At 43.9% G+C, this 18838-nt stretch overlaps 2 protein-coding genes across 7 annotated transcripts in view; one reads left to right on the plus strand and one right to left on the minus strand.

Moving 5' to 3' along the window:
- Positions 1-18838, plus strand: part of CYFIP2 (cytoplasmic FMR1 interacting protein 2) — a 129567-nt gene that overhangs the window by 61368 nt on the left and 49361 nt on the right. For all 6 annotated transcript variants that reach the window (XM_058721446.1, XM_058721460.1, XM_058721453.1 and 3 more), the window contains 4 exons: positions 2168-2276; positions 4461-4580; positions 10556-10755; positions 12569-12656. In XM_058721446.1, coding sequence (XP_058577429.1) covers positions 2168-2276; positions 4461-4580; positions 10556-10755; positions 12569-12656 — 517 coding nt within the window. The remainder of the gene's footprint in view (positions 1-2167; positions 2277-4460; positions 4581-10555; positions 10756-12568; positions 12657-18838) is intronic.
- On the minus strand, positions 12780-17770 carry FNDC9 (fibronectin type III domain containing 9). The gene is made up of 2 exons (XM_058721484.1): positions 17419-17770; positions 12780-15392 (listed from the first exon to the last, which is right to left on the minus strand). The coding sequence occupies exon 2, from the start codon at positions 15383-15385 to the stop codon at positions 14672-14674; it is 714 nt and encodes a 237-aa protein (XP_058577467.1). The 5' UTR covers positions 15386-15392; positions 17419-17770; the 3' UTR covers positions 12780-14671.

Genomic DNA, 18838 nt, shown 5'->3' on the forward strand with positions numbered 1-18838 from the left:
CAAGTCTATAAACCAGTAATATCAAGAATAGTTACTTAACCAACAGAAATTATTTTTCTTCCTATGCAAGGAATTTGCGTCATTTTGCTTTTGACGGCTAGAGTTGCTCTGACATATTTCAAAGAGAAGCTGATGTACAGAGCACACAAGTTCCTGTTAACAGAGAATGCACATCCAATGAAGTGAGCTGCTCTTAATGATGGAAAATACTTTCTGGGAAAACACACCAAACACATAGTCTTTCACAAAGTAATCACTTAGCACGTGTCTGGGTTGAATGAGAAGTGGTTAGAACAGTGAGTAGGGCTTCCAGTGTCTCTAAAATAATTCTCATTTCAAATATGCTGTGTACACAAACCCAGACTTGTCAAACCCTGATCCTCTGTATATTTAGTTTATAAAACATTCTTATCTAAAATACTGCCCTTAACCTATACTACTTACTCCCTACAAGGTGAATGTTTTCCAAAAATATGGGTGGCTGGGGGAGACTGAGAGAGGTTGGGAGAGTCCAAGAAAGCACGGGAAGGAAAGAATGATCTAAATCAGTATTGTCCATTAGAAATATAGTGCAACCACAAATGTGAGCCGCACATGTAATTTTAAATTTTTTAGTAGCCATATTTTAAAAAGGAAAAATAAACAGGTGAAATTAATTTAAAAAGTGTTTTTAATGTTTATTTATTTTTGAGAGACAGCACGAGCAGGGGAGGGGCAGAGAGGCAGATGCAGAATCCGAAGAAGGTTCCAGGCTCTGAGCTGTCAGCACAGAGCCCGATGCAGGCCTCAAACCCACAAACCGTGATCATGACCTGAGCCCTTGACCTGAGTCAAGACTTAACCGACAGAGCCACCCAGGCACTCCTAATTTTAATAATATATTTTCTATCATCCAATATATCTAAAATACAATTTCAACATGAAATCAATATAAAAACATTTTTTAATGTTTTTTATGTATGTTTGGGAGAGAAAGAGAGTAAGCACACGGTGTGGGGGGTGGAGCAGGGTGCGATAGAGGATCTGAAGTGGGCTCTATGCTGACAGCAGAGCCCGATGCAAGGCTTGAACTCACAAACCGAGATTTCGTGACCTGAGCCGAAGTTGGACGCTTAACTGACTGAATCGCCCAGGCACCCCGATACAAAAATTGTTAAAGAGATAGTTTTCATTGGTTTTTTTCCTAAGCCTTCAAAGTCTAGTGTGTGTTTTACACTTCCAGCACATCTCACCATGTTGCAGGTGGTCTGTGGGCTCCTGTAGTTGGTGGCTGCTCTCCATGCTGGACAGTGTACATTTAAATTATGTCACTTTCCTACCTAAAGCCTTTCAATGGCTGCCACTGACATCTAGAAAATACCTAGCTTTTTTACTGCAGCTGATGTAGTCCCACGTGATCTGGCCCCTAGATTAACTTTGTAAATTCCTTTTTTGCCCATTGGTCTCCAGCATGCCTGCCCTTTATCCATACAGACCAGCTTTTTTTTTTTTTTTTTTCAATGCCAGAAACACTCCTCCCCCAGATCTTTCCATTTTTAGCATTTAGGTGTCCATCCAGCAAAATTGCTTTAGAGATGCTGTCTTTGACCTCCGAATACCAAATGATCCTGTGTTGTTATTTTCAGAGCACGATTACTCTGCATTCTGTACCTCAGTGTGAAAGATAATAATAGCACATCTAACTCATAAGGTTGTCGTGAAATTTAAAATGCCTGTGTACATGCATGTGTGTGCCTGAGAAGTAGTAAATACTATGCAGTATTTTCTCTTGCATGAAATTATTTATCCTCTCCGTTAATTTATTGAGTTGTCAGTGTCTTTACCAGAAGTAAGCTCCGTGAGGACAGGAACCTTGTATCCCCAGTACGAGAATGTTCCCTGGGATATGGCAAGCATGCACTCAGTTGCTTTTTTGGTAAATGAATAAAAGAGGGAGGTGACTCAACTTCTGTGTTGCTTGTCTTTAACCTGGAAGTTCTGCTTTATGTTGAGCTTTTGTGGCTAAAAAGAAATCCGAACTTTGCTCTAAAGCAGAAAATAGTTTTATTTGAAATACATAAAATAACGCTTCATGAGTAGATCCTATGGTCTGAAACAGATGTGGCTGGGTGATTGGAAATCACTCACCATCATGTTTACTGGCCTTATTCAACTTTTATCCCTTCAGTGTCCTGTTGGATAAACGTTTTAGGGCCGAGTGTAAGAATTATGGAGTCATCATTCCATACCCGCCGTCCAACCGCTACGAAACGCTGCTGAAACAGAGACATGTCCAGGTATGGTGTAGAAAGCCGGAGCAGAGGTGGGACAGGTTAGAGAGTAGCTATGAAGTTAGTGGGGAGATCAGAGATCAGGACTAAACACTCTCCACCCTGCGTACTGCCCATGTGGGTTTCTGACCGTGGTGGGCATAGCACAGCCAGAGAATCGTACAAATAACGAAGAGGCATTGGCATCGCGTGGTTCAAGTTCTAGGCTTCTCATTCTGCCCCTAGGACACTTCTGTGGCGTAGTAGCCAGCAGAGTCTTAGTCTTCTTGTCATAAGCTGTGGCTCACTTCTTTCCATCAGGACTGCTGCTCAGAAATGGGCAAATGCTGGTCTAAGGGAAGGCAGGCTACTTCATGCTTGAAATAAATTGTGTCAGCCAAACCCATGCTAGAAATCACAGTTTGGTCTTGTGAGGTTGGTTTCTGTTAACATTTGACTGCAAATGTAGAGGAAATGCTGCCAGGAGCTCAGAAACATCTCCCTGCTTTAAAATGTTAACATGAGCCAGGCAGGCAAAATACAAGATGCTCCAGCCACCCAACTCCTAAGCCCTGCTGTCAGCCAAGCAGCGGTGAAATGGCCTCTAGGCCATGACCTTTGTGTGCTTGGTACACAAGCACACTTGTGGGCCACGGTGTTTGTGGAGTAGACCCAGGTGAAGGGCCATGGCTGAGAAGTACCCCTGGTGGGGAGGAAAGGGTTACCCTGGAAACCCTGGACATTTTCACTGCTCTGAGAAATCAAAGCAAAACAGAATTATGAGAGAAAAAAGAACGAGCTTCACTTCTGTCAACAGCAGGAGCTCAATGCTTTTCCTTCAACCTCTCAGGAAATTACAGCTATTAGTTACTGATGCAGTCAGAATTAGCCACAGGACATTAAATACTGAGGGCTTTTATGTGCACATGATGGCTGTAAGGGGTCTTAGTTGGTAGAAAATCTCCCAAAAGGGAAATCGAAAAAAATAAAATAGTTAAGAATTAAATTTTAAAAAGTTAAGAATAATCCTTGGGCACCTAGTAAAGTGCAATGCACACAGCAGGCACTCAGTAATTGTTTATTGCTGTTCGCATAGCATCTGCAATAATCCCCATGTGTGTGCCCTGATGGAAATTATCCTAAGTTCTGTTTTCCATGCTGTAATCAGCCCTTCATTCTCGTGCTTCTACACTCATCCCCGTAAGGGCACACAGGACAGATGCAGGAAGAACCTCAGGGCTAAATGTAGGAGGCCAGCGTTGCATGGGATGCCAGAGCCTGTCCTGAGCCTTTTCCTACAGTCTGAATGAATCACATTTTCGCTCCACTGTTTATATTTCAAATTGACAGGAAAGTTGAAAGAATAACACCATGAACATATATATATACTCTGCAGACAGATCCATGATTATTAATGTTGTACCACATTTGCTTCACTTTCTCTTATATACTTATTTTTTCTCTCTCACAAATACAGTAAAAGAAATAAAATGGTTAAGAATAATTATTAGGCACCTACCAAAGTGAAATATATGAATATATGTGTTTGTGTATACATACAAACACATATATTCATATATTTCACTTTGGTAGGTGCCTAAGGTGCCTATATATGTGTGTGCGTGCATATATATATATATATATATGCACGCACACACGTACGTACAGATATACAAAGTGTAGATAAATAGTATATAAATATGTGAGTAGTGTATGATATGTATACTATAAATACGGTGTATATATAGTAAGTAGTATATAAATAGTAAATAAATACATAATCTATAAATAGGAAATAAGTATATATAATATATAAATATATAGTATATATAATTTATAAAAATATATTTATATATAACATTAATATATATATGTTTAAATATACATGACCATTCAGCAAAACTGCTTTAGAGAGGCTTTCTCTGACTTCCTTTAAATATATGTACTCTTCTTAGCCATTCGAGAGAGTGATGACACTTCACTCATGAATACTTCAGCATGTATCTCCAAAGAATGAAGACATTGTCTCATAATCAAAATAGAATTGTCATACTCAGGAAATTTGACAATACTCTTTTTTGCATAGAGTCCCCATTTGTCCCAGTAATGTCCTTTATGCTTTCAATCCAATTTTCTATCAGTGCATTGCATTTAGTGGTCATGTGCCTGTGAGAACCTTAAGTAACTTTTCTCTCTGTCTCTTCCATGCAGTTGTTGGGTAGATCAATTGACTTAAACAGACTCATTACCCAGCGTATCTCTGCTGCCATGTATAAATCCTTGGACCAGGCCATCAGCCGTTTTGAGAGTGAGGACCTGACTTCCATCGTGGTAAGGGACAGGGGGCCCATGGGTGTTCTGGTCTGGGATTCCTTAGACGTGAAGCCTAGCTACGAGTGTTGTTAACCTAGTACTGAGCTAGTTAAAGAGAAGCAGTGAGTCTCTTTCCCAAATGAATAGAGCAAGAAATGAATGAGAGTCACCTTACCCTCCTGATTGCCTTGAGATCTCTGAGATGACCAACGCTGGGGCACAGCTGCTTTTCCTTTGGGCTTCTACAGAATCAAGAAAGTAGGGGGGTGGTTCTGAGAGCTAGGGAAGATTGCACAACAGTGAGGGTGTCATGGGTGTGCAGTAGTATAGGTCCCAGAAGGGCTCTGTGCTTGGTTTTTTAATGCTCTGCTGTTGCCATCTTGAAATTCTTAATAATTTTTTTAACAAGGGTCCCACTTTTCCATTTTGCACTGGGACATGCATACTATGTAGTTGGTCCTGATGCACAAGCATGGGACAGACCTACTTTCTTCTATTAAACAGTAATTTGAGCTACTCTCTGCTGACTCTTCTTCTCCAGGAATTAGAATAAACTTGATTGACCAGTCCTGAAGTGAATCAAAGGAGGACTTTAATGCTTTCAAAAGCAGATGAGTGGAAGGAATGAAAGAAATAAAAAATCACCATTAAAGCACCATGGTGACAATTGTTGTGAGCAAAATCCAGCAACGAATGCTGGAATTAGGCAGAGCTTTGAGAAGAATATTTTATGATTCCTCTTATGAAGTCCCTAGAGTAGTAAAATTCATAGAGACAGAAAGTGGGATTTTTATTACTGGGAACTAGGAAATTGGTGTTTAATGGGTACAGAGTTTTGGTTGAGGAAAATTAGTTCTGGAGACAGCTGGTGGTGATGGTTGCAAAATAATGTGAATGTACTTAATGCCACAGAGCTATACACTTAAAAACGTTAAAGTGGGGGCACCTGGGTGGCTCAGTCCATTTGGCATCTGACTCTTCATCTCTGCCCAGGTCATAATCTCACAGGTTCATGAGTTCAAGCCCTGTGTCAGGCTCTACACTGGCAGTGTGGAACCTGCTTGGGATTCTGTCTCTCCCTCTGCCCCTCCACCTGCGTTCTATCTCTCAAAATAAGTAAATAAACATTTTTTTAAAAATGCTTAAGATGGTAAGTTTTATGTTATATGTTTTACTATAATTTTAAAAATTACTTGAAAATTAAAAAAATGAAGAAGCAGGATTCTTGCACACATTATCTTCTTCAAGATATTTATTAACTCCAAAGGGAAGAATAATAACTGTACACTGGGGAAACTTGGCAGATACCATCTTAACCAAGCATCAAAGATTAACATCACCAGTATTAACAGATATTCATGTATTCCCCGTTATGTATTCTTCTGTGGCATTCTTGCCAAAATGCATGCTCTCAACCTAATCATGAGAAAATATCAGATAAATTCCAATCAAATAGCATTTAAAAAAAAAAAAAGCCAACAATACTTTTCAAAAGCATCCAGATCATACAAGACTGAGATGAGAAAATGTGAGTGATTGAAAAAGACTAAGGAGATATGACAATTAAATGCAATGTGAGATTCTGAATTGAATCCTAGAACAAACAAAAGGACCCTCGTGAAGAATCTGATGAAATCTGAATAAGGGGTGTCATTTAGTTAATAGAATTGGACCAATGTTTATTTCCTACTTTTGATAATTATATTATGATTAGGTAAGATGTTAACATGAGGAAATTGGGTCAAGGATACACAGGAGCTCTGCTTTTTCACAACTTTCCTGAAAGTCTAAAATTATTTCAAAATAAAAAAGTTTGCTTTCTTAGGTGGACAAAGTGGTAAAACAAACAAACAAACAAAAAAAAACAACAAACAAACAAACCATTAACAACAACAACAACAACAAAACAGTGACTAGGAATGAGGGTCTAGAGTCAGAAAGACCTAGCTAGGGTCCCAGTCCTGGCCCTGCCACATACTAGCTGGGCAGTCTTGGCGAGTTACTTCACTTCTACCAGCCTGTTTCCCCATCTCATGATGGAGGAATATTAGAATTCACAGTATAGCATTTTTATAAGGATGACTCTTTACAGCCTGGAAGAGCTTTGCATAGTACTTTGCACTTAATAAATTATAACTTCTATAAAAAAAAAAAAAAGAAGAAGAAGAAGAGAGGAGCATAGAAATTTGGGGCTAACAATGAAACATTCTCAGAGTGAATTTTCAGTAGCATTTCTTAAGAGGACTTGCCCCTTAAATGCTCACCTAAGTCCTGGGTCAGTTACTTTAAGAGATCATAATATAGCATATGTTCTTCTGGGAGATCTATCTTAAGAAATGGATTTTACAAAAGAAAGAAAGAAAGAGAGAGAGAGAGAGAAGGAAGGAAGGAAGGAAGGAAAAGAAAAAAGAAAAAAAAAGAAAAGAAAAGAAAGAAAAGGGAGGGAGGGAGAAAGAGAAAGGGAAGGAAGGAAGGAAGGAAGGAAGGAAGGAAGGAAGGAAGGAAGGAAGGAAGGAAGGAAGAAGGAAGGAAGGAAGAAAGAAGGAAGGAGGAGATTATTCTTTGTTTATGCCAAAATGTTAGCAGTGATTATCTCCAGGTGGTGGGATTTTTGTTTTCATCTTTGTTGTTTATCTGTATCTTCTTGTTGTCCAGTAATGAATGAGCCTATCTCATGGAAAATCTGTTTTGGGGTGTCGGTGGGTGTCCATGGCCTCTTCCCACTCCTTGAAGAAAGGCACTGAATGTTCTTTTTTAGCTGGGAACAAAATCAAAACAAGCAGTGCAAGCTGGTGTTTATCAGGTGAGGGCAGCCCCCAGGAGAGTAGCCACTTCCTGTGAAGCCCAGGAAGAAGAGACCCCAGGGATGCTCTCTCCTGTGGGGTCGGGAGACCCTCATTGGCCTTGGCTCAGAAGCTTCTGCCTCTTCTGAGAAACAAACTGAGGAATGTGCTCCCTTCAGCCCTTCCCTCCACCTTAGAAACTCCACTCTGAGATGAGAAGGCGGCTTGATGCCAAGCTGGGAGGGTGGCAGGGATTTCTCAAGCCAGTTGTCCTCATCCTACACAGCTGAGCAAATAGATTCTCGGAGAGTTCTGATGCTGAATTGGAGGGCTGGCAGCTTGCAGGCTGTGTTTTGTTTAGGCTATAGAGCACATTTGAAATTTTGAGCCAACATTTAACATTTGGAAGAATTTGAATAAAACTGCAGAAGCTCTGGCAACATCACACCAGCCTTTCCAGATGGTAACAATTGTCTGGAAATGACTAGACGATCCCATCAGGAGGGTTGTGCTCTCTTTAGCTTGCCCCGAGCCCCACTGGTGCACTTCATTCCTGTGTATGACCTTCCATGCCTTGCTGCACCTGACTTTGAGACCCCTGTTCTTCTCGCCTACCTGGGGCCACAGAGCAGGTCAGCGGTCCAATATGGCTGACACTCAGTCTTTCTGGTTCCCACCAAAGAGCTCTTTCTACTCTTTCACAGAAGTTGTCCCATGATGTGTTTTATTTCTTCAGTTCTGCTGCTCTGCGTTGCTCTCAGTAAACCGGCTTTAAAAATTCAGACCTTCTCAGAAGGCACCTGAGCCACCCACATGGCCTTGTAAACCTCCTGTGCCTTGATGCACTGGGTTCTGCATCCCAGAGGCAGGTGCCCTCCTATGATTTAAAGGCCAGAAGAACATGGCTGATGCCAAAACAGTTTGAACTATATAACAAAAACCTCGGTGCGGTTGCATGATGGAAGAAGTAGATCTACATTTCTAGGAGCCCCCCCATCAGCAGAGCTAAGAACTCCCTCCGTTGGTCTCCCTTGTAAACACTGATACACATTTGTGAGGCTCTTGAAATCACAGAGCATTAGAACAGAAATTGTTCCCTGGTTTTTTAGGCAACTAGGCAGTTGTCTGCCTAGTAACACAGTACCTCAGTGTACCAAGGGACTCAGTGAGCTCGGAAATAAAATCATTAGCATTTACTCCTTTTATTTTATTTTATTTTATTTTATTTTATTTTACCCATTCTAAGTGAATGGGAACAAAAATAATAGTCCAGCTGGCTAGGCCCTAACAGAAGCAGAGAGGTGATTTTCTCTTTCTTCCCTTCATTTGCTTCACGGTGCACAGTGACTGGAAACATATTCTTCCAGTTGCCATTCTAGAACTAAAAATCCAGATTTTGCCCTTCTTTTGAAAGACCCTGGGATCTGTCATCACTGAGCCCATTCTGAAGAGGTAATACCGGTATGGAGTTAAGTGGCAGCTTCACCCTTATCTGGACAGACATTTTGCCACAGAGACCCAGCTTCAGAAATCCCCCCTGCTCCTGCCTGTCTCTCTTGCCTGAGCTGTCTGGCCTCTATAGCCATTTAGGTTTGCAAGCTTTGATGCAGTTCTATACCCCCAATTTAGAGCCATAGAATCTGAGTTTCAGAAAGGCAAATCTCTCAGACTCTAAGCATAGTCTGGGGCCTCTACCTGACCACACTCTGAACCCCAACCAGCATTAGGGAAGTCTTGTGGCTGATGAAAATAAAGTTGATTCCCTGATATGGGGCTGCAGCCTGTGACCATAGACACCTGAACTCCACATCCCAACCAGTAAGGCTGGCCCTCTGGCTGTCCCACTTCTTGGCCACACTCTGGTGAACTGCTCTTGCCAGTGTTCATTGAATTTTTATATTGTAAAACATCTTTACTTTAACCATTGTTACTTTTCAAAGGGCTTTCTTGGCAAACTGCTTCTTTACTCCAGGCAGCTACGTCATAGGGGCCCAAACATGTGATTTGACGTCAGAAGACCTGGGATCACCTACTAAACCATGTTCTATATTCCCTGTGTGACCCCAGGCAAATTACTTCACCCTCTGAGCCTCATTTGTCCCCTCTATGAAACAGGAGCATCTCAAAAAAGCACTTCACCACAGCAATATGGGAGTGTCCTAGAGCATCAAAAAGAAGGATGCCTTCTCTCTGCATAAGACTGTGCTTTGATTCTTTTTGACAGCAGCACAAGGGACCAAGCCAACCCAAAGGGGCCCACTCTCCTTTTACTTGCCAACAAATGCAGTGACCTGTTGTATCTGCATAGTGTCCACTTTGCTCCCATTCTCTGCTTGAAGGTAGGGTTCCAAGCAATCACATGGGCCCTTGGTTCATGGCTTTCAGCTGTACCTTCACCAACATGAAACCAACCCTGTGACTGAGAGACACAAGAGGAACCCAAAGGAGGGGGCATTCTGCCCCCAGCTATTTTTTTAAATTTCTATCGTATACAGTGGTTAAGAATACGGACTTTGGAGCCCAACTTCCTGGATTTGGAGTCAAGCTATTTAACTTCTGAAAACCTCAGTTTCTCTGTGCATAAAGAAAACCATAATGGTAACCATACAGGGTTTTTTGAGCATTAAATGAGTCAACACACATAAAGTGCTTAGGATACTGTTTGGCATATATTAAACTGAACCATATGGGCTCAGTTAACCTGGGTGGCTTAGTCAACTACTAATACTCAACAGTATTTAATAAAAGACCAGTAGCTTCACATGGTCTGACCTAATTGTAAGTACTTAGCGAGTGGTAACTCATGATTGCTTTCTACAGGGCAGAGATAGATTCTCTGGTGACAGCCAGTCGGACCTTTCCTTTTGTTGACTTGCAACACTGAGAGGCGAACTTTTCCCTCACCGATATGGGAACTGGAAAGCAAGCAGGCATGCTTTCCACCCAAGGGACGTACAGACAGGGGACTTGAACCTGGTCTGTGGTCCCCTTCCCAGAGCAGGCATGCAGCTTTCCTCAGCACAGTCTGGCAGTCCCTCCTCCAAAGAAGAGCGTGTTGTCCCATGTCACTGTGGGAGCCTAGTCTCCACGTCAGCAGCTGGGAGGTTGTCTGAGAGGCTCTCCCCTGCTTGAAAGGAATCCATAAGATAAAGTGGTGCAAGTGTAGAGGATACGTGTATGTCCTCAGCAGACATGGGCTCTCTCTGGCAGGAGCTGGAGTGGCTGCTGGAGATCAACCGGCTCACGCACCGGCTGCTGTGTAAGCACATGACCCTGGACAGCTTTGACGCCATGTTCCGGGAGGCTAATCACAACGTGTCTGCCCCCTATGGCCGCATCACCCTGCACGTCTTCTGGGAGCTGAACTTTGACTTCCTCCCCAACTACTGCTACAATGGGTCCACCAACCGGTAAGGGACTCCCTGGGCCAAGGGGGCTGGGGTGGGCTGAGGGTGGGGGAAACAGTTCCTTCCTGCAACAGGCATCTTTTGGAGTCCCTCTTGTGCTGGAGGTAGGGATGCCATGGTGACCAAGCAGGCACCTACCTGCCTCTGAGAGCCTCCAGGCTAGAGGAGGATGCAGGTGATCCAACAATCACACAATAGATGTACTGTTAGAAACAATAAACTTGGAGATGGAAAAGAAGCCCCCAGTCATGAGAGAGAAAATAGCACCACCTAATCCAGTCTGGGAAGTGATGGGAACCTCAAGAGAGGCTTCCTCCTCTGAGGAAGTAATGCTTGAGAAGAGATGTGAAGGATGAGTAGGAATAAATAAGATGAAAAGACAGGAGAAGAATATTTCAGACAAAGTCTCCAAGGAACCTAGAGAGCCTGGTGAGGGTGGAACAGATGGGATGGGGAATGGTGCCTTGAAAGATAGTGCAGGACCCAGGAAGAAGCAGGAACCAGGCCATGCACTACTCCATAGGCCAACATAGGATCCCGCATGGTGCTTTATGATCAGATGGTACCTTTATGAGGACATCCACATGCATGAACACATTCGTGCAAAACAGGCATACATGTGCATGACGAAGTGCCGCGTGTCTCCTGCAAGGTGCACACAGCCCTGGGCCAGGCACCGAGGTGAGGACATAGACCTAATCCCTTATCTCCACAGAGGTTCAAAACCTGACAGAAGAGGTGAGATGTATTCACGCACAATGCAAGTACGTGAGGGGCACCTGGGTGGCTTAGTCAGTTAAGCGTCTGACTCTTGATTTCGGCTTAGGTCATGATCTCATAGTCATGAGAAGAAGCCCCGCGTTTGGCTCCACATTGGGCATGGAGCCTGCTTGGGGTTCTCTCTCCCCCTCTCCTTTTGCCCCACCCGCACTGACACGTACACACACACACTCTCTTTCTTAAGAAAACACAAGGCCATGAGGATACACAAATATGCATGTGTTTACAGGTCTTCTCAGTACTCTCAGGGCCTGGCTCAGAGCCAGTATTAAATTAGTATGTGTTGAATGAATAGAAGGGTCTAGGAGGAAACCACAGATGAGCCTAAATCCACACACTTAGCAAGACAGACTTCCAATTCTGTAAAGATTTGGGACTTTTAATCCTCTTGAGCAGAGATCTGCAGACTATCGCCCACAAACCACATCTTGTTGCCAACTGTTTCTGTACAACCCATGAGCAAAGAATACTATTGACATTTTTGTACGGTTGGGGAAAAAATCCAAAGAAGAATTCTAATTTGATGACAAGTGAAAATTATTTGAAATTCATAAAGTTTTACTGGAACTCAGCCGTGCTCATTCATCTACAATTGTTTTTGGGTGCTTTCACACTACCAGCAGAGTTGAGTAATGGTGACAGAGACCATCTGGCTTGTAAAGCTGAGAATGTTTCCTATCTGGGCCTTCACAGAGTTTGTGGAACCCTGCTCTTAAGAAGCCAAAGTGGGTGGATAGGGAAGGATCAGAGCCCCAAAGAAGGCCGTTTTCAGGCCCAGCCAATTGTCACTTCTTGCCTATGTCCTTGTAAGCGAGCCATAAACCCAGAGTCTAGCCTGGGAATCTGGGCTGCAGTTTTCCCATCTATAGAAAGGAGACAGTAGGGGAATGAATGGGAGCATGGCAGAAGAGTTGTGTCTTTACCTAAGAAACAGTGTGGTTGCACCTGGTCAGGAGGGGCTCTGGCGAGGCTGTGTCCCGTGAAGAATACTCTTTGGGCCTGATTAACGCCCTTCCCCTCTCTTTTCTCCTGCTAGTTTTGTTCGAACTGCCATTCCTTTTACTCAAGAACCGCAAAGAGATAAACCCGCCAACGTCCAGCCTTATTACCTGTATGGATCCAAGGTGAGTAGTCTTGCCTGTGTCCTACTTCGAAGAGGGCTAGTGAGCAAAAGCAAACAGAAAAGTGTTTCCTGAATCAGAAAAGTAAGAAGATGTAGAGATAAAGAGGCAGTAGTGAGAAACAAGTGCGAGCAGATTCATCTTTATTTGTGCACAACTAGCAAGCACGGGGGTGAACGCAGACCTGGCGGGGCTGGATCCTGGGCGGGAATTGTTTGGGGAGCACGTCACAGAGGCGAGCAGGGAAGTAGGTGTGTGGGGCTTCTTGTCTTCACCCCATCTCCTCCTGTTTCTCAGTCGATTCATTGCCATACCATCCTGCAATTCTGGGCTTTTTTGTGTTCCACGAAGACAAGAGATTTGCAGACAGGAAGCAATGGGGAAGGTGGAGTTTGAAGGAAATCCCAGATGGCTCGAGCTAGAGCTGAGACAGGTCTTCTCCCATCTCTTTACTGCTTTGTTCACAATGCACATCCTGACCCTAACTAGACCTCCCATATGGTGTCCTGTTCTAGACCCTCAGTCCTTTGCCATTCATTAAATAGACGTTTATTAAGCGCCCACTATAGGCCAGACACTGGGCTAGATTCTGCATGCTGGGAATATATCAGAGATTAAAACAGATGTCATTTCTGCCCTTCTTGAATTTCCACACCCATGGTAGGGACAGGGGGCAGTGTTCACAAAGTCTCACAACACTGTGGTATGTGTAGGAGATCCATTTCTTACCCTGCGAGTGTGAAGGGGAGAATGACACCGACAGGGTGAAATGTGTCAACCAACAACAACAAAGGCAACATTTTTCTTCGTGATGGAATAGAAATGGCTACCTTTGACCCCGTTTTTTAAAAAGTAAGCACAGATGGACTCAGAAGAAGAACTTGACTGAATATATATGAGAAAAGGTACTCCTCTAAGGTCGGGGACCCCTAGATCAGGAAGTGTGGCAAACCAATGAGCTCCCACCACTTGGGCCTACAGGTGGGTGGGCTTAGAGGCTCTTGGGATGATGCTGGGACAGTGCAGGTACCCTCTCCAAGATGGCCAGTCTGGTCAAAGCAACTTTCTCAAATCAAGGGACATTATAGCCAGCATTTTGGGTAGCTCACAGACATGTCATTGAAAAATGCTGAATTACAAAGTAAGAACAACACCTCCCACTTCAAATCTCTTTCAAACCTTGTAATTATAACAAGGAGAAAGACTTCTGTTGATGCTAGTATGTCTTAATACCTTCTGCTCTCCGATCTCCCTTTTTATCAAAGCTAAGAGAGCAGACCTTAAGCTCAGAGGCTTTAATAGGCAATAGGATCTAAGTCAAACTTAATATTATGTTGTTTTCATTATGTTTATTCTTATATCTCTTCTGTTTATAGAAGGAGGATGCTGGCTTTTCATTTATGGAGTCATAGAAGTCTATCTTTTAAAATAAGTTTAAGTTTGAAAAGTGAGTCAAAAGAAAAATATTGTTAATAACAGTAGAGATAATCTGTGGTTTAAACAAAATGAAGGTGGGGTACGAGGTGTTATGTGATAGCCTGAAAGCTAGAAAACACTGTAGGGCAAGGCTCCTCAACCTTTCCAAAATAATCCCCCCAACAGCAGTAGACACTGGACATCTGCCTCAGCTGACTGGAAGCATAACCCAGAGAGCCCACCATCAACTCGAAAGTTTCCTCAGAGTATTGTGTTTTATTTAAGCCATGCAAAGTTTGCTTTCTCTACCATAATATATTCATGTTTGTTTTAATATTAAGATAACATTTTAAATTCCTAACTGGGTTCCCCTAAATGGATGCTCCTAAGAGACGCCATATTTCTCCTTTGACATACCGTGGGGGTGTATGCTTTCCAGCTTGAGAAGCTTTGTCATGGGGCATCCATCCAACCCAGGTGATCCACAAGAGCACTGACATTTGAGGGGAGACAAATGGGCAGCCTAGAGACGCATTTTTACAAAAGAACTACTGTATAGAGGGCTTTAAGCTACATGATGCAGGCTGCCTCCTCCCTACCTCTCACTCCCCAAAACGAGGCAGTATGGCGGGATGATCACCACCCCCTCCCAGTAAGGCACCCTCATCAGGGGCATCCTCATTGTCGGCATCCTGGTCAGCTGCTGCATCCTGGTTGTCTTCAGCTTCGGCTTCTGGTTCTGCATCAGCTCCAGAGTTCTTGCGTGGCATTTCTACCAGGGGGAGCCCCTGCAGGTCTTCCTCTCTCTGACCAAGAGCTGGGGCCTCCTCCGGCCATCTCACCAAGCCATTGGCTTCCTCCATGTGGCCAGCTCTGTAAGACCATCGAGGCTCATGGCAACGGATACACCAGAACTGGAGGCAGATAAAAGCTAAGACGGCTGTGAAGCAGGCCAGCAGAATGGCCATCAACACCCAAAGGGAAATTTGGGGGTCCACCAGGGAGCTCCCAGCAGCCAGTGGACTCTTATCCAGGGTATGGAACATGGTGCAGTAGTGCCTATAAGGGAAGGCAGCCTTCTTGCAGCTGATGCACAGGAAGTAGAGAGTGGAAGGGGCGAGGTGTTCCAGCACCACAGAACTGATCGTTCGAGGCACTTTCTCCTCGTGGTGAAAGCTGTAGCGAAGATAGCCGGAGAAGATGCTGTTCCAGTTGGGCCTATACATAATATGGTAATAGTCCTCCAGACAGGGCTCTGAGGACGACCAGGAAATGATGGCTCCTGTATAAGAAACGTTCCCAACCTCGATGTTCATCCTGATTCTAGAACCAGAATCAAAGTGAAAAGTGACATCCCCTTGCTTAAGTATTTATGATCATCATACCAGCATATATTACACATTCAAGATGGAGACTAATAATTGTCCCTATTATACAAAGAAATGGAGGACAAGAGGTTACGTTACTCAGCTAAGGTATAGCTAAGAAATGACAGAACAAAATCAGGGCTGTCTCATGTCAAAGCCTGAGGCCTTCAGGCCTGAAAAAGATACACTCGCATCCCCCCAGCCTCATCCTGCCCTGGCTGAGATCTTTTAGGTACAACATTGTTTCCAACCCTTTAAAATAAGAAGAGAGGCAATAAAAGAAATCAGACCACCCGATTAACGTCCCTACATTAGTCACCACACGTTTGCGACCTCCAAGTCAGATAATTATATCACCTACAATATCCCTTCTGGAACTTCTGCTTTTGCTGCAAGTGCTGTGAGCTCAGTCATCTAGAACATTCTGCCCACTGCGATTTTAGCCTCCCAGCTCTGTTGCCCGTGAGAGAGGAGATTTGCGTCATCACTCCTTGGCAGCTGATTTCTCCCCAGTGCCTCTGCTCCTGTTTTATTTCTTTGTTTGTTTGTCCAAAGGCAAACATACCCAGGAAATTAGTTGTGTAGGTCAAGACAATCAGCTCCTAATACCAGCATAATTGCTACTGCTCAGTATCTCTGGTACTGTGAATATCGATGATGATACTAACCACCAGCAGTTAGTGAGTGGTTGCTGTGTCACATCTAGTATGTGTCATGCTGCATGCTCACAGGCCATAATAAATGTCACACCCTCTGAGCTAGGTCCCCATTGTATAGGTGAGCAATCTGAGGTCACTCAGCTGATAAGTAGACTCAAAGCCCCATAATTGCTGGATTTCCAAATGCAAGGCTGCTGGGTTTAGTTACAGGACGTTACCCCAAAATGAGGTGTTGGTACGCAGACCTGGTTGCTGTTTTTCCACAAATCAAATGAGCCCTTTTCAGATTCCCAGCCTTACGGCTTTGGTAAGAGAACACCATCTTCAAGATTTGGGGGTTTCTCTTAAATTCTGTCTGTTTGAGACATAGCGTTTCCCCTCCACTGAATTTTCCCTGATCTACGATTCAGGGACAGCCGTATTCATTCAACCTGTGTATGTTCATGTACAGGTCTTACCCAGCCCTATTCTCTGCCCCTTCTGTCTCACGTGAAATACAGAAGCCTTCGTTTTAGATATTAATGACCTAGTAAAAACCCGTCAACCAGATTTTAACCTGAATTGGCTATGAAGCCAAATTGATTTCTATCACAAGCTGCTTTCTGTCTTCCCTGCCTCCCTCCGACCCTCTATTTTCATGCCCACTCTCCTAGAGGAGGTGGGCAGAGAGAGGCAGAGCATTGAGTGATTTTTCAGTCCTTGTTTTTCTTCTCTAAGGATGACAGTGAACTAAAATGCTCAGGAAGGGGAATAGTTCCCTTCTGTTTGGTTGGAAATTTCATCCCAGAAACGCAGGCAATGAAAGGGACAAGACAGGTGTGCTCAGATCCCTCCCGGGAAGGTCATTGCCAAGGACACTATTTGAGCTCCCTTCATCAGTCTCCTTTCTCATAAGCTCCCCCATTCACTCCACCCCACACATCCCTATAAACACACTTCTGACCACAATGAAAAGAGCTTAATTCATTACTTATAATACAGAGGCTATGGCCTTTGTAAAACCCTTCCATCAGGGGTGATCAGGAATCGCGTTTTTTTGTCATGACTTCTCTGTTGTTTGCCTCACATCTGCTGCTGGCTGTCTTTGCAGACTGAGTTCTCTACAGCAGACATTTTTAAGAGCTTTCTGGCAAGACACTATAGCAGCATCCTCAGCTTTGGGGACCAAATCAGTCTCCCTTATTTGTTTTTCTTTCTCTGCTTCTGTTTCTAAATTCCCCCTATTTTTAGCTATTCATATTACCATGGCCTGGCCCTCCTCCAAGCAGAGTGTGAAAGGAGAAGCCATTTCCATTTCCAAGAAGAGTCATTTATGTCCCTTACCTGATGCTCGCGGTGGATCTGGTTAGAACGCAGCCTGCAGAGGCAGAGACAGAGTGGACCAAAGCTGAAGGAATGGAGCCTTCTCCCCTCCTCTGCTCTGGGCTCTCCTTGATGTCTCTCTCGCCACTGTCTGAGTAATCCCACTGTCGCCCCCAACGCTCACATTATTCATTTCTTCAGATCAGCATCATTCACCATGGCAACCAGCAGGCATCTGTACGCACGATGCTTTCAGGGACCAGTCTGGAAAGGCTTTTGCCCACTGAGAGGAGCTCTCATTCCTTTGGCCGAAAAAAGGCAAACAGTCTCCTGCAAACTGATCCTCAGAATGGTACTGATTCTTCCAAGGCTGCCAGATTTTCTCTGTAATTGGCTGGCGATCATTTTTTGCCCCATCTAGACCCTCTTTGGACAATGGTCAAATACAATTATCAGTTATCCCACAATTTCAACAGCAATTTTATCCCTTGCCCTCCCACCCCCACTCCACCTCCTACCATCTTCTTTCTTTATTCTTGTCTCCTGTGGCAGTCTCATGACATTGGTCAAGACTCTTATTCTCTGGGCCTCAGTTCCATCACCTGTAAAGCAGTAGCCTTGGGCTAGATGGGGATGGCAGATAGAAAGCAGGATTCTACCCCCTGCCCAGTCCTGAACCCATGTCAGCCTTTCTAAACCATCACAGCATATGTACTGGGTTGATTTGAGTCTACCCAGAACCTCAGGGTGTGACCTTATTTGGAAATAGGGTCTTTGTAAATTTAAATTAGTTGAGGATCTTGAAATGATACTGTCCTAGGTTTAGGGGGAACACTGAATCCAATGACTGGTGTCTTTATAAGAGAAAGGAGAGGGAGATTTACACAGAGGGGCACAAGGGGTAGGAGCCATGTGAAGACAGAGGCCAAGGTTGCAGTGATGTCACCAGAACCAGAGAGTGCCAGGCACTGTCAGGGCCTGGAAGATGCAAGGGTGGAATCTTCAGCAGGCACGTGGCCCTGCCAGCACCTTAATTTCAGGTTCCTGGCCTCCAGAACTGTAGGATGTTACAGTGTTCAGGCGCCACGTTTGGGATCATTTGTCACAATGCCATTAGGAAACTAATATAACACTTCTTCCAGTTGGGCTCAGAAACACAGGCATCCCAAGAAGCTGCTTCCCAGTCCATCAGTTGGAGCTGAGACCAGAAATGGAAACCCTTTACTATTCCTGGATTGGATGATCCCCAAAGTTCCTTCTCTTTGAAGAACCCTGACTACTTCCATTTCCCACAAAACTCTATCTGCCTCCGCAATTCTACCCCTTCCTGGTCTCCTCAACCTCAAAAGAATTTGCTGCCAGCACTCTATTGGGGCGAGCACAGAGCACATCTGATATATGAAGAGAATCAAGTTCTGTCATCCTAAGCTACCAAGTTTGT

The sequence above is a fragment of the Neofelis nebulosa genome, chromosome 1 (assembly GCF_028018385.1).
Source record: "Neofelis nebulosa isolate mNeoNeb1 chromosome 1, mNeoNeb1.pri, whole genome shotgun sequence".
NCBI lineage: Eukaryota > Metazoa > Chordata > Mammalia > Carnivora > Felidae > Neofelis > Neofelis nebulosa.

Excerpts from the sequence above, each read along its gene's own strand:
- FNDC9 (XM_058721484.1), bottom strand. The coding sequence starts at position 15,385 with ATGAACATCGAGGTTGGGAACGTTTCTTATACAGGAGCCATCATTTCC.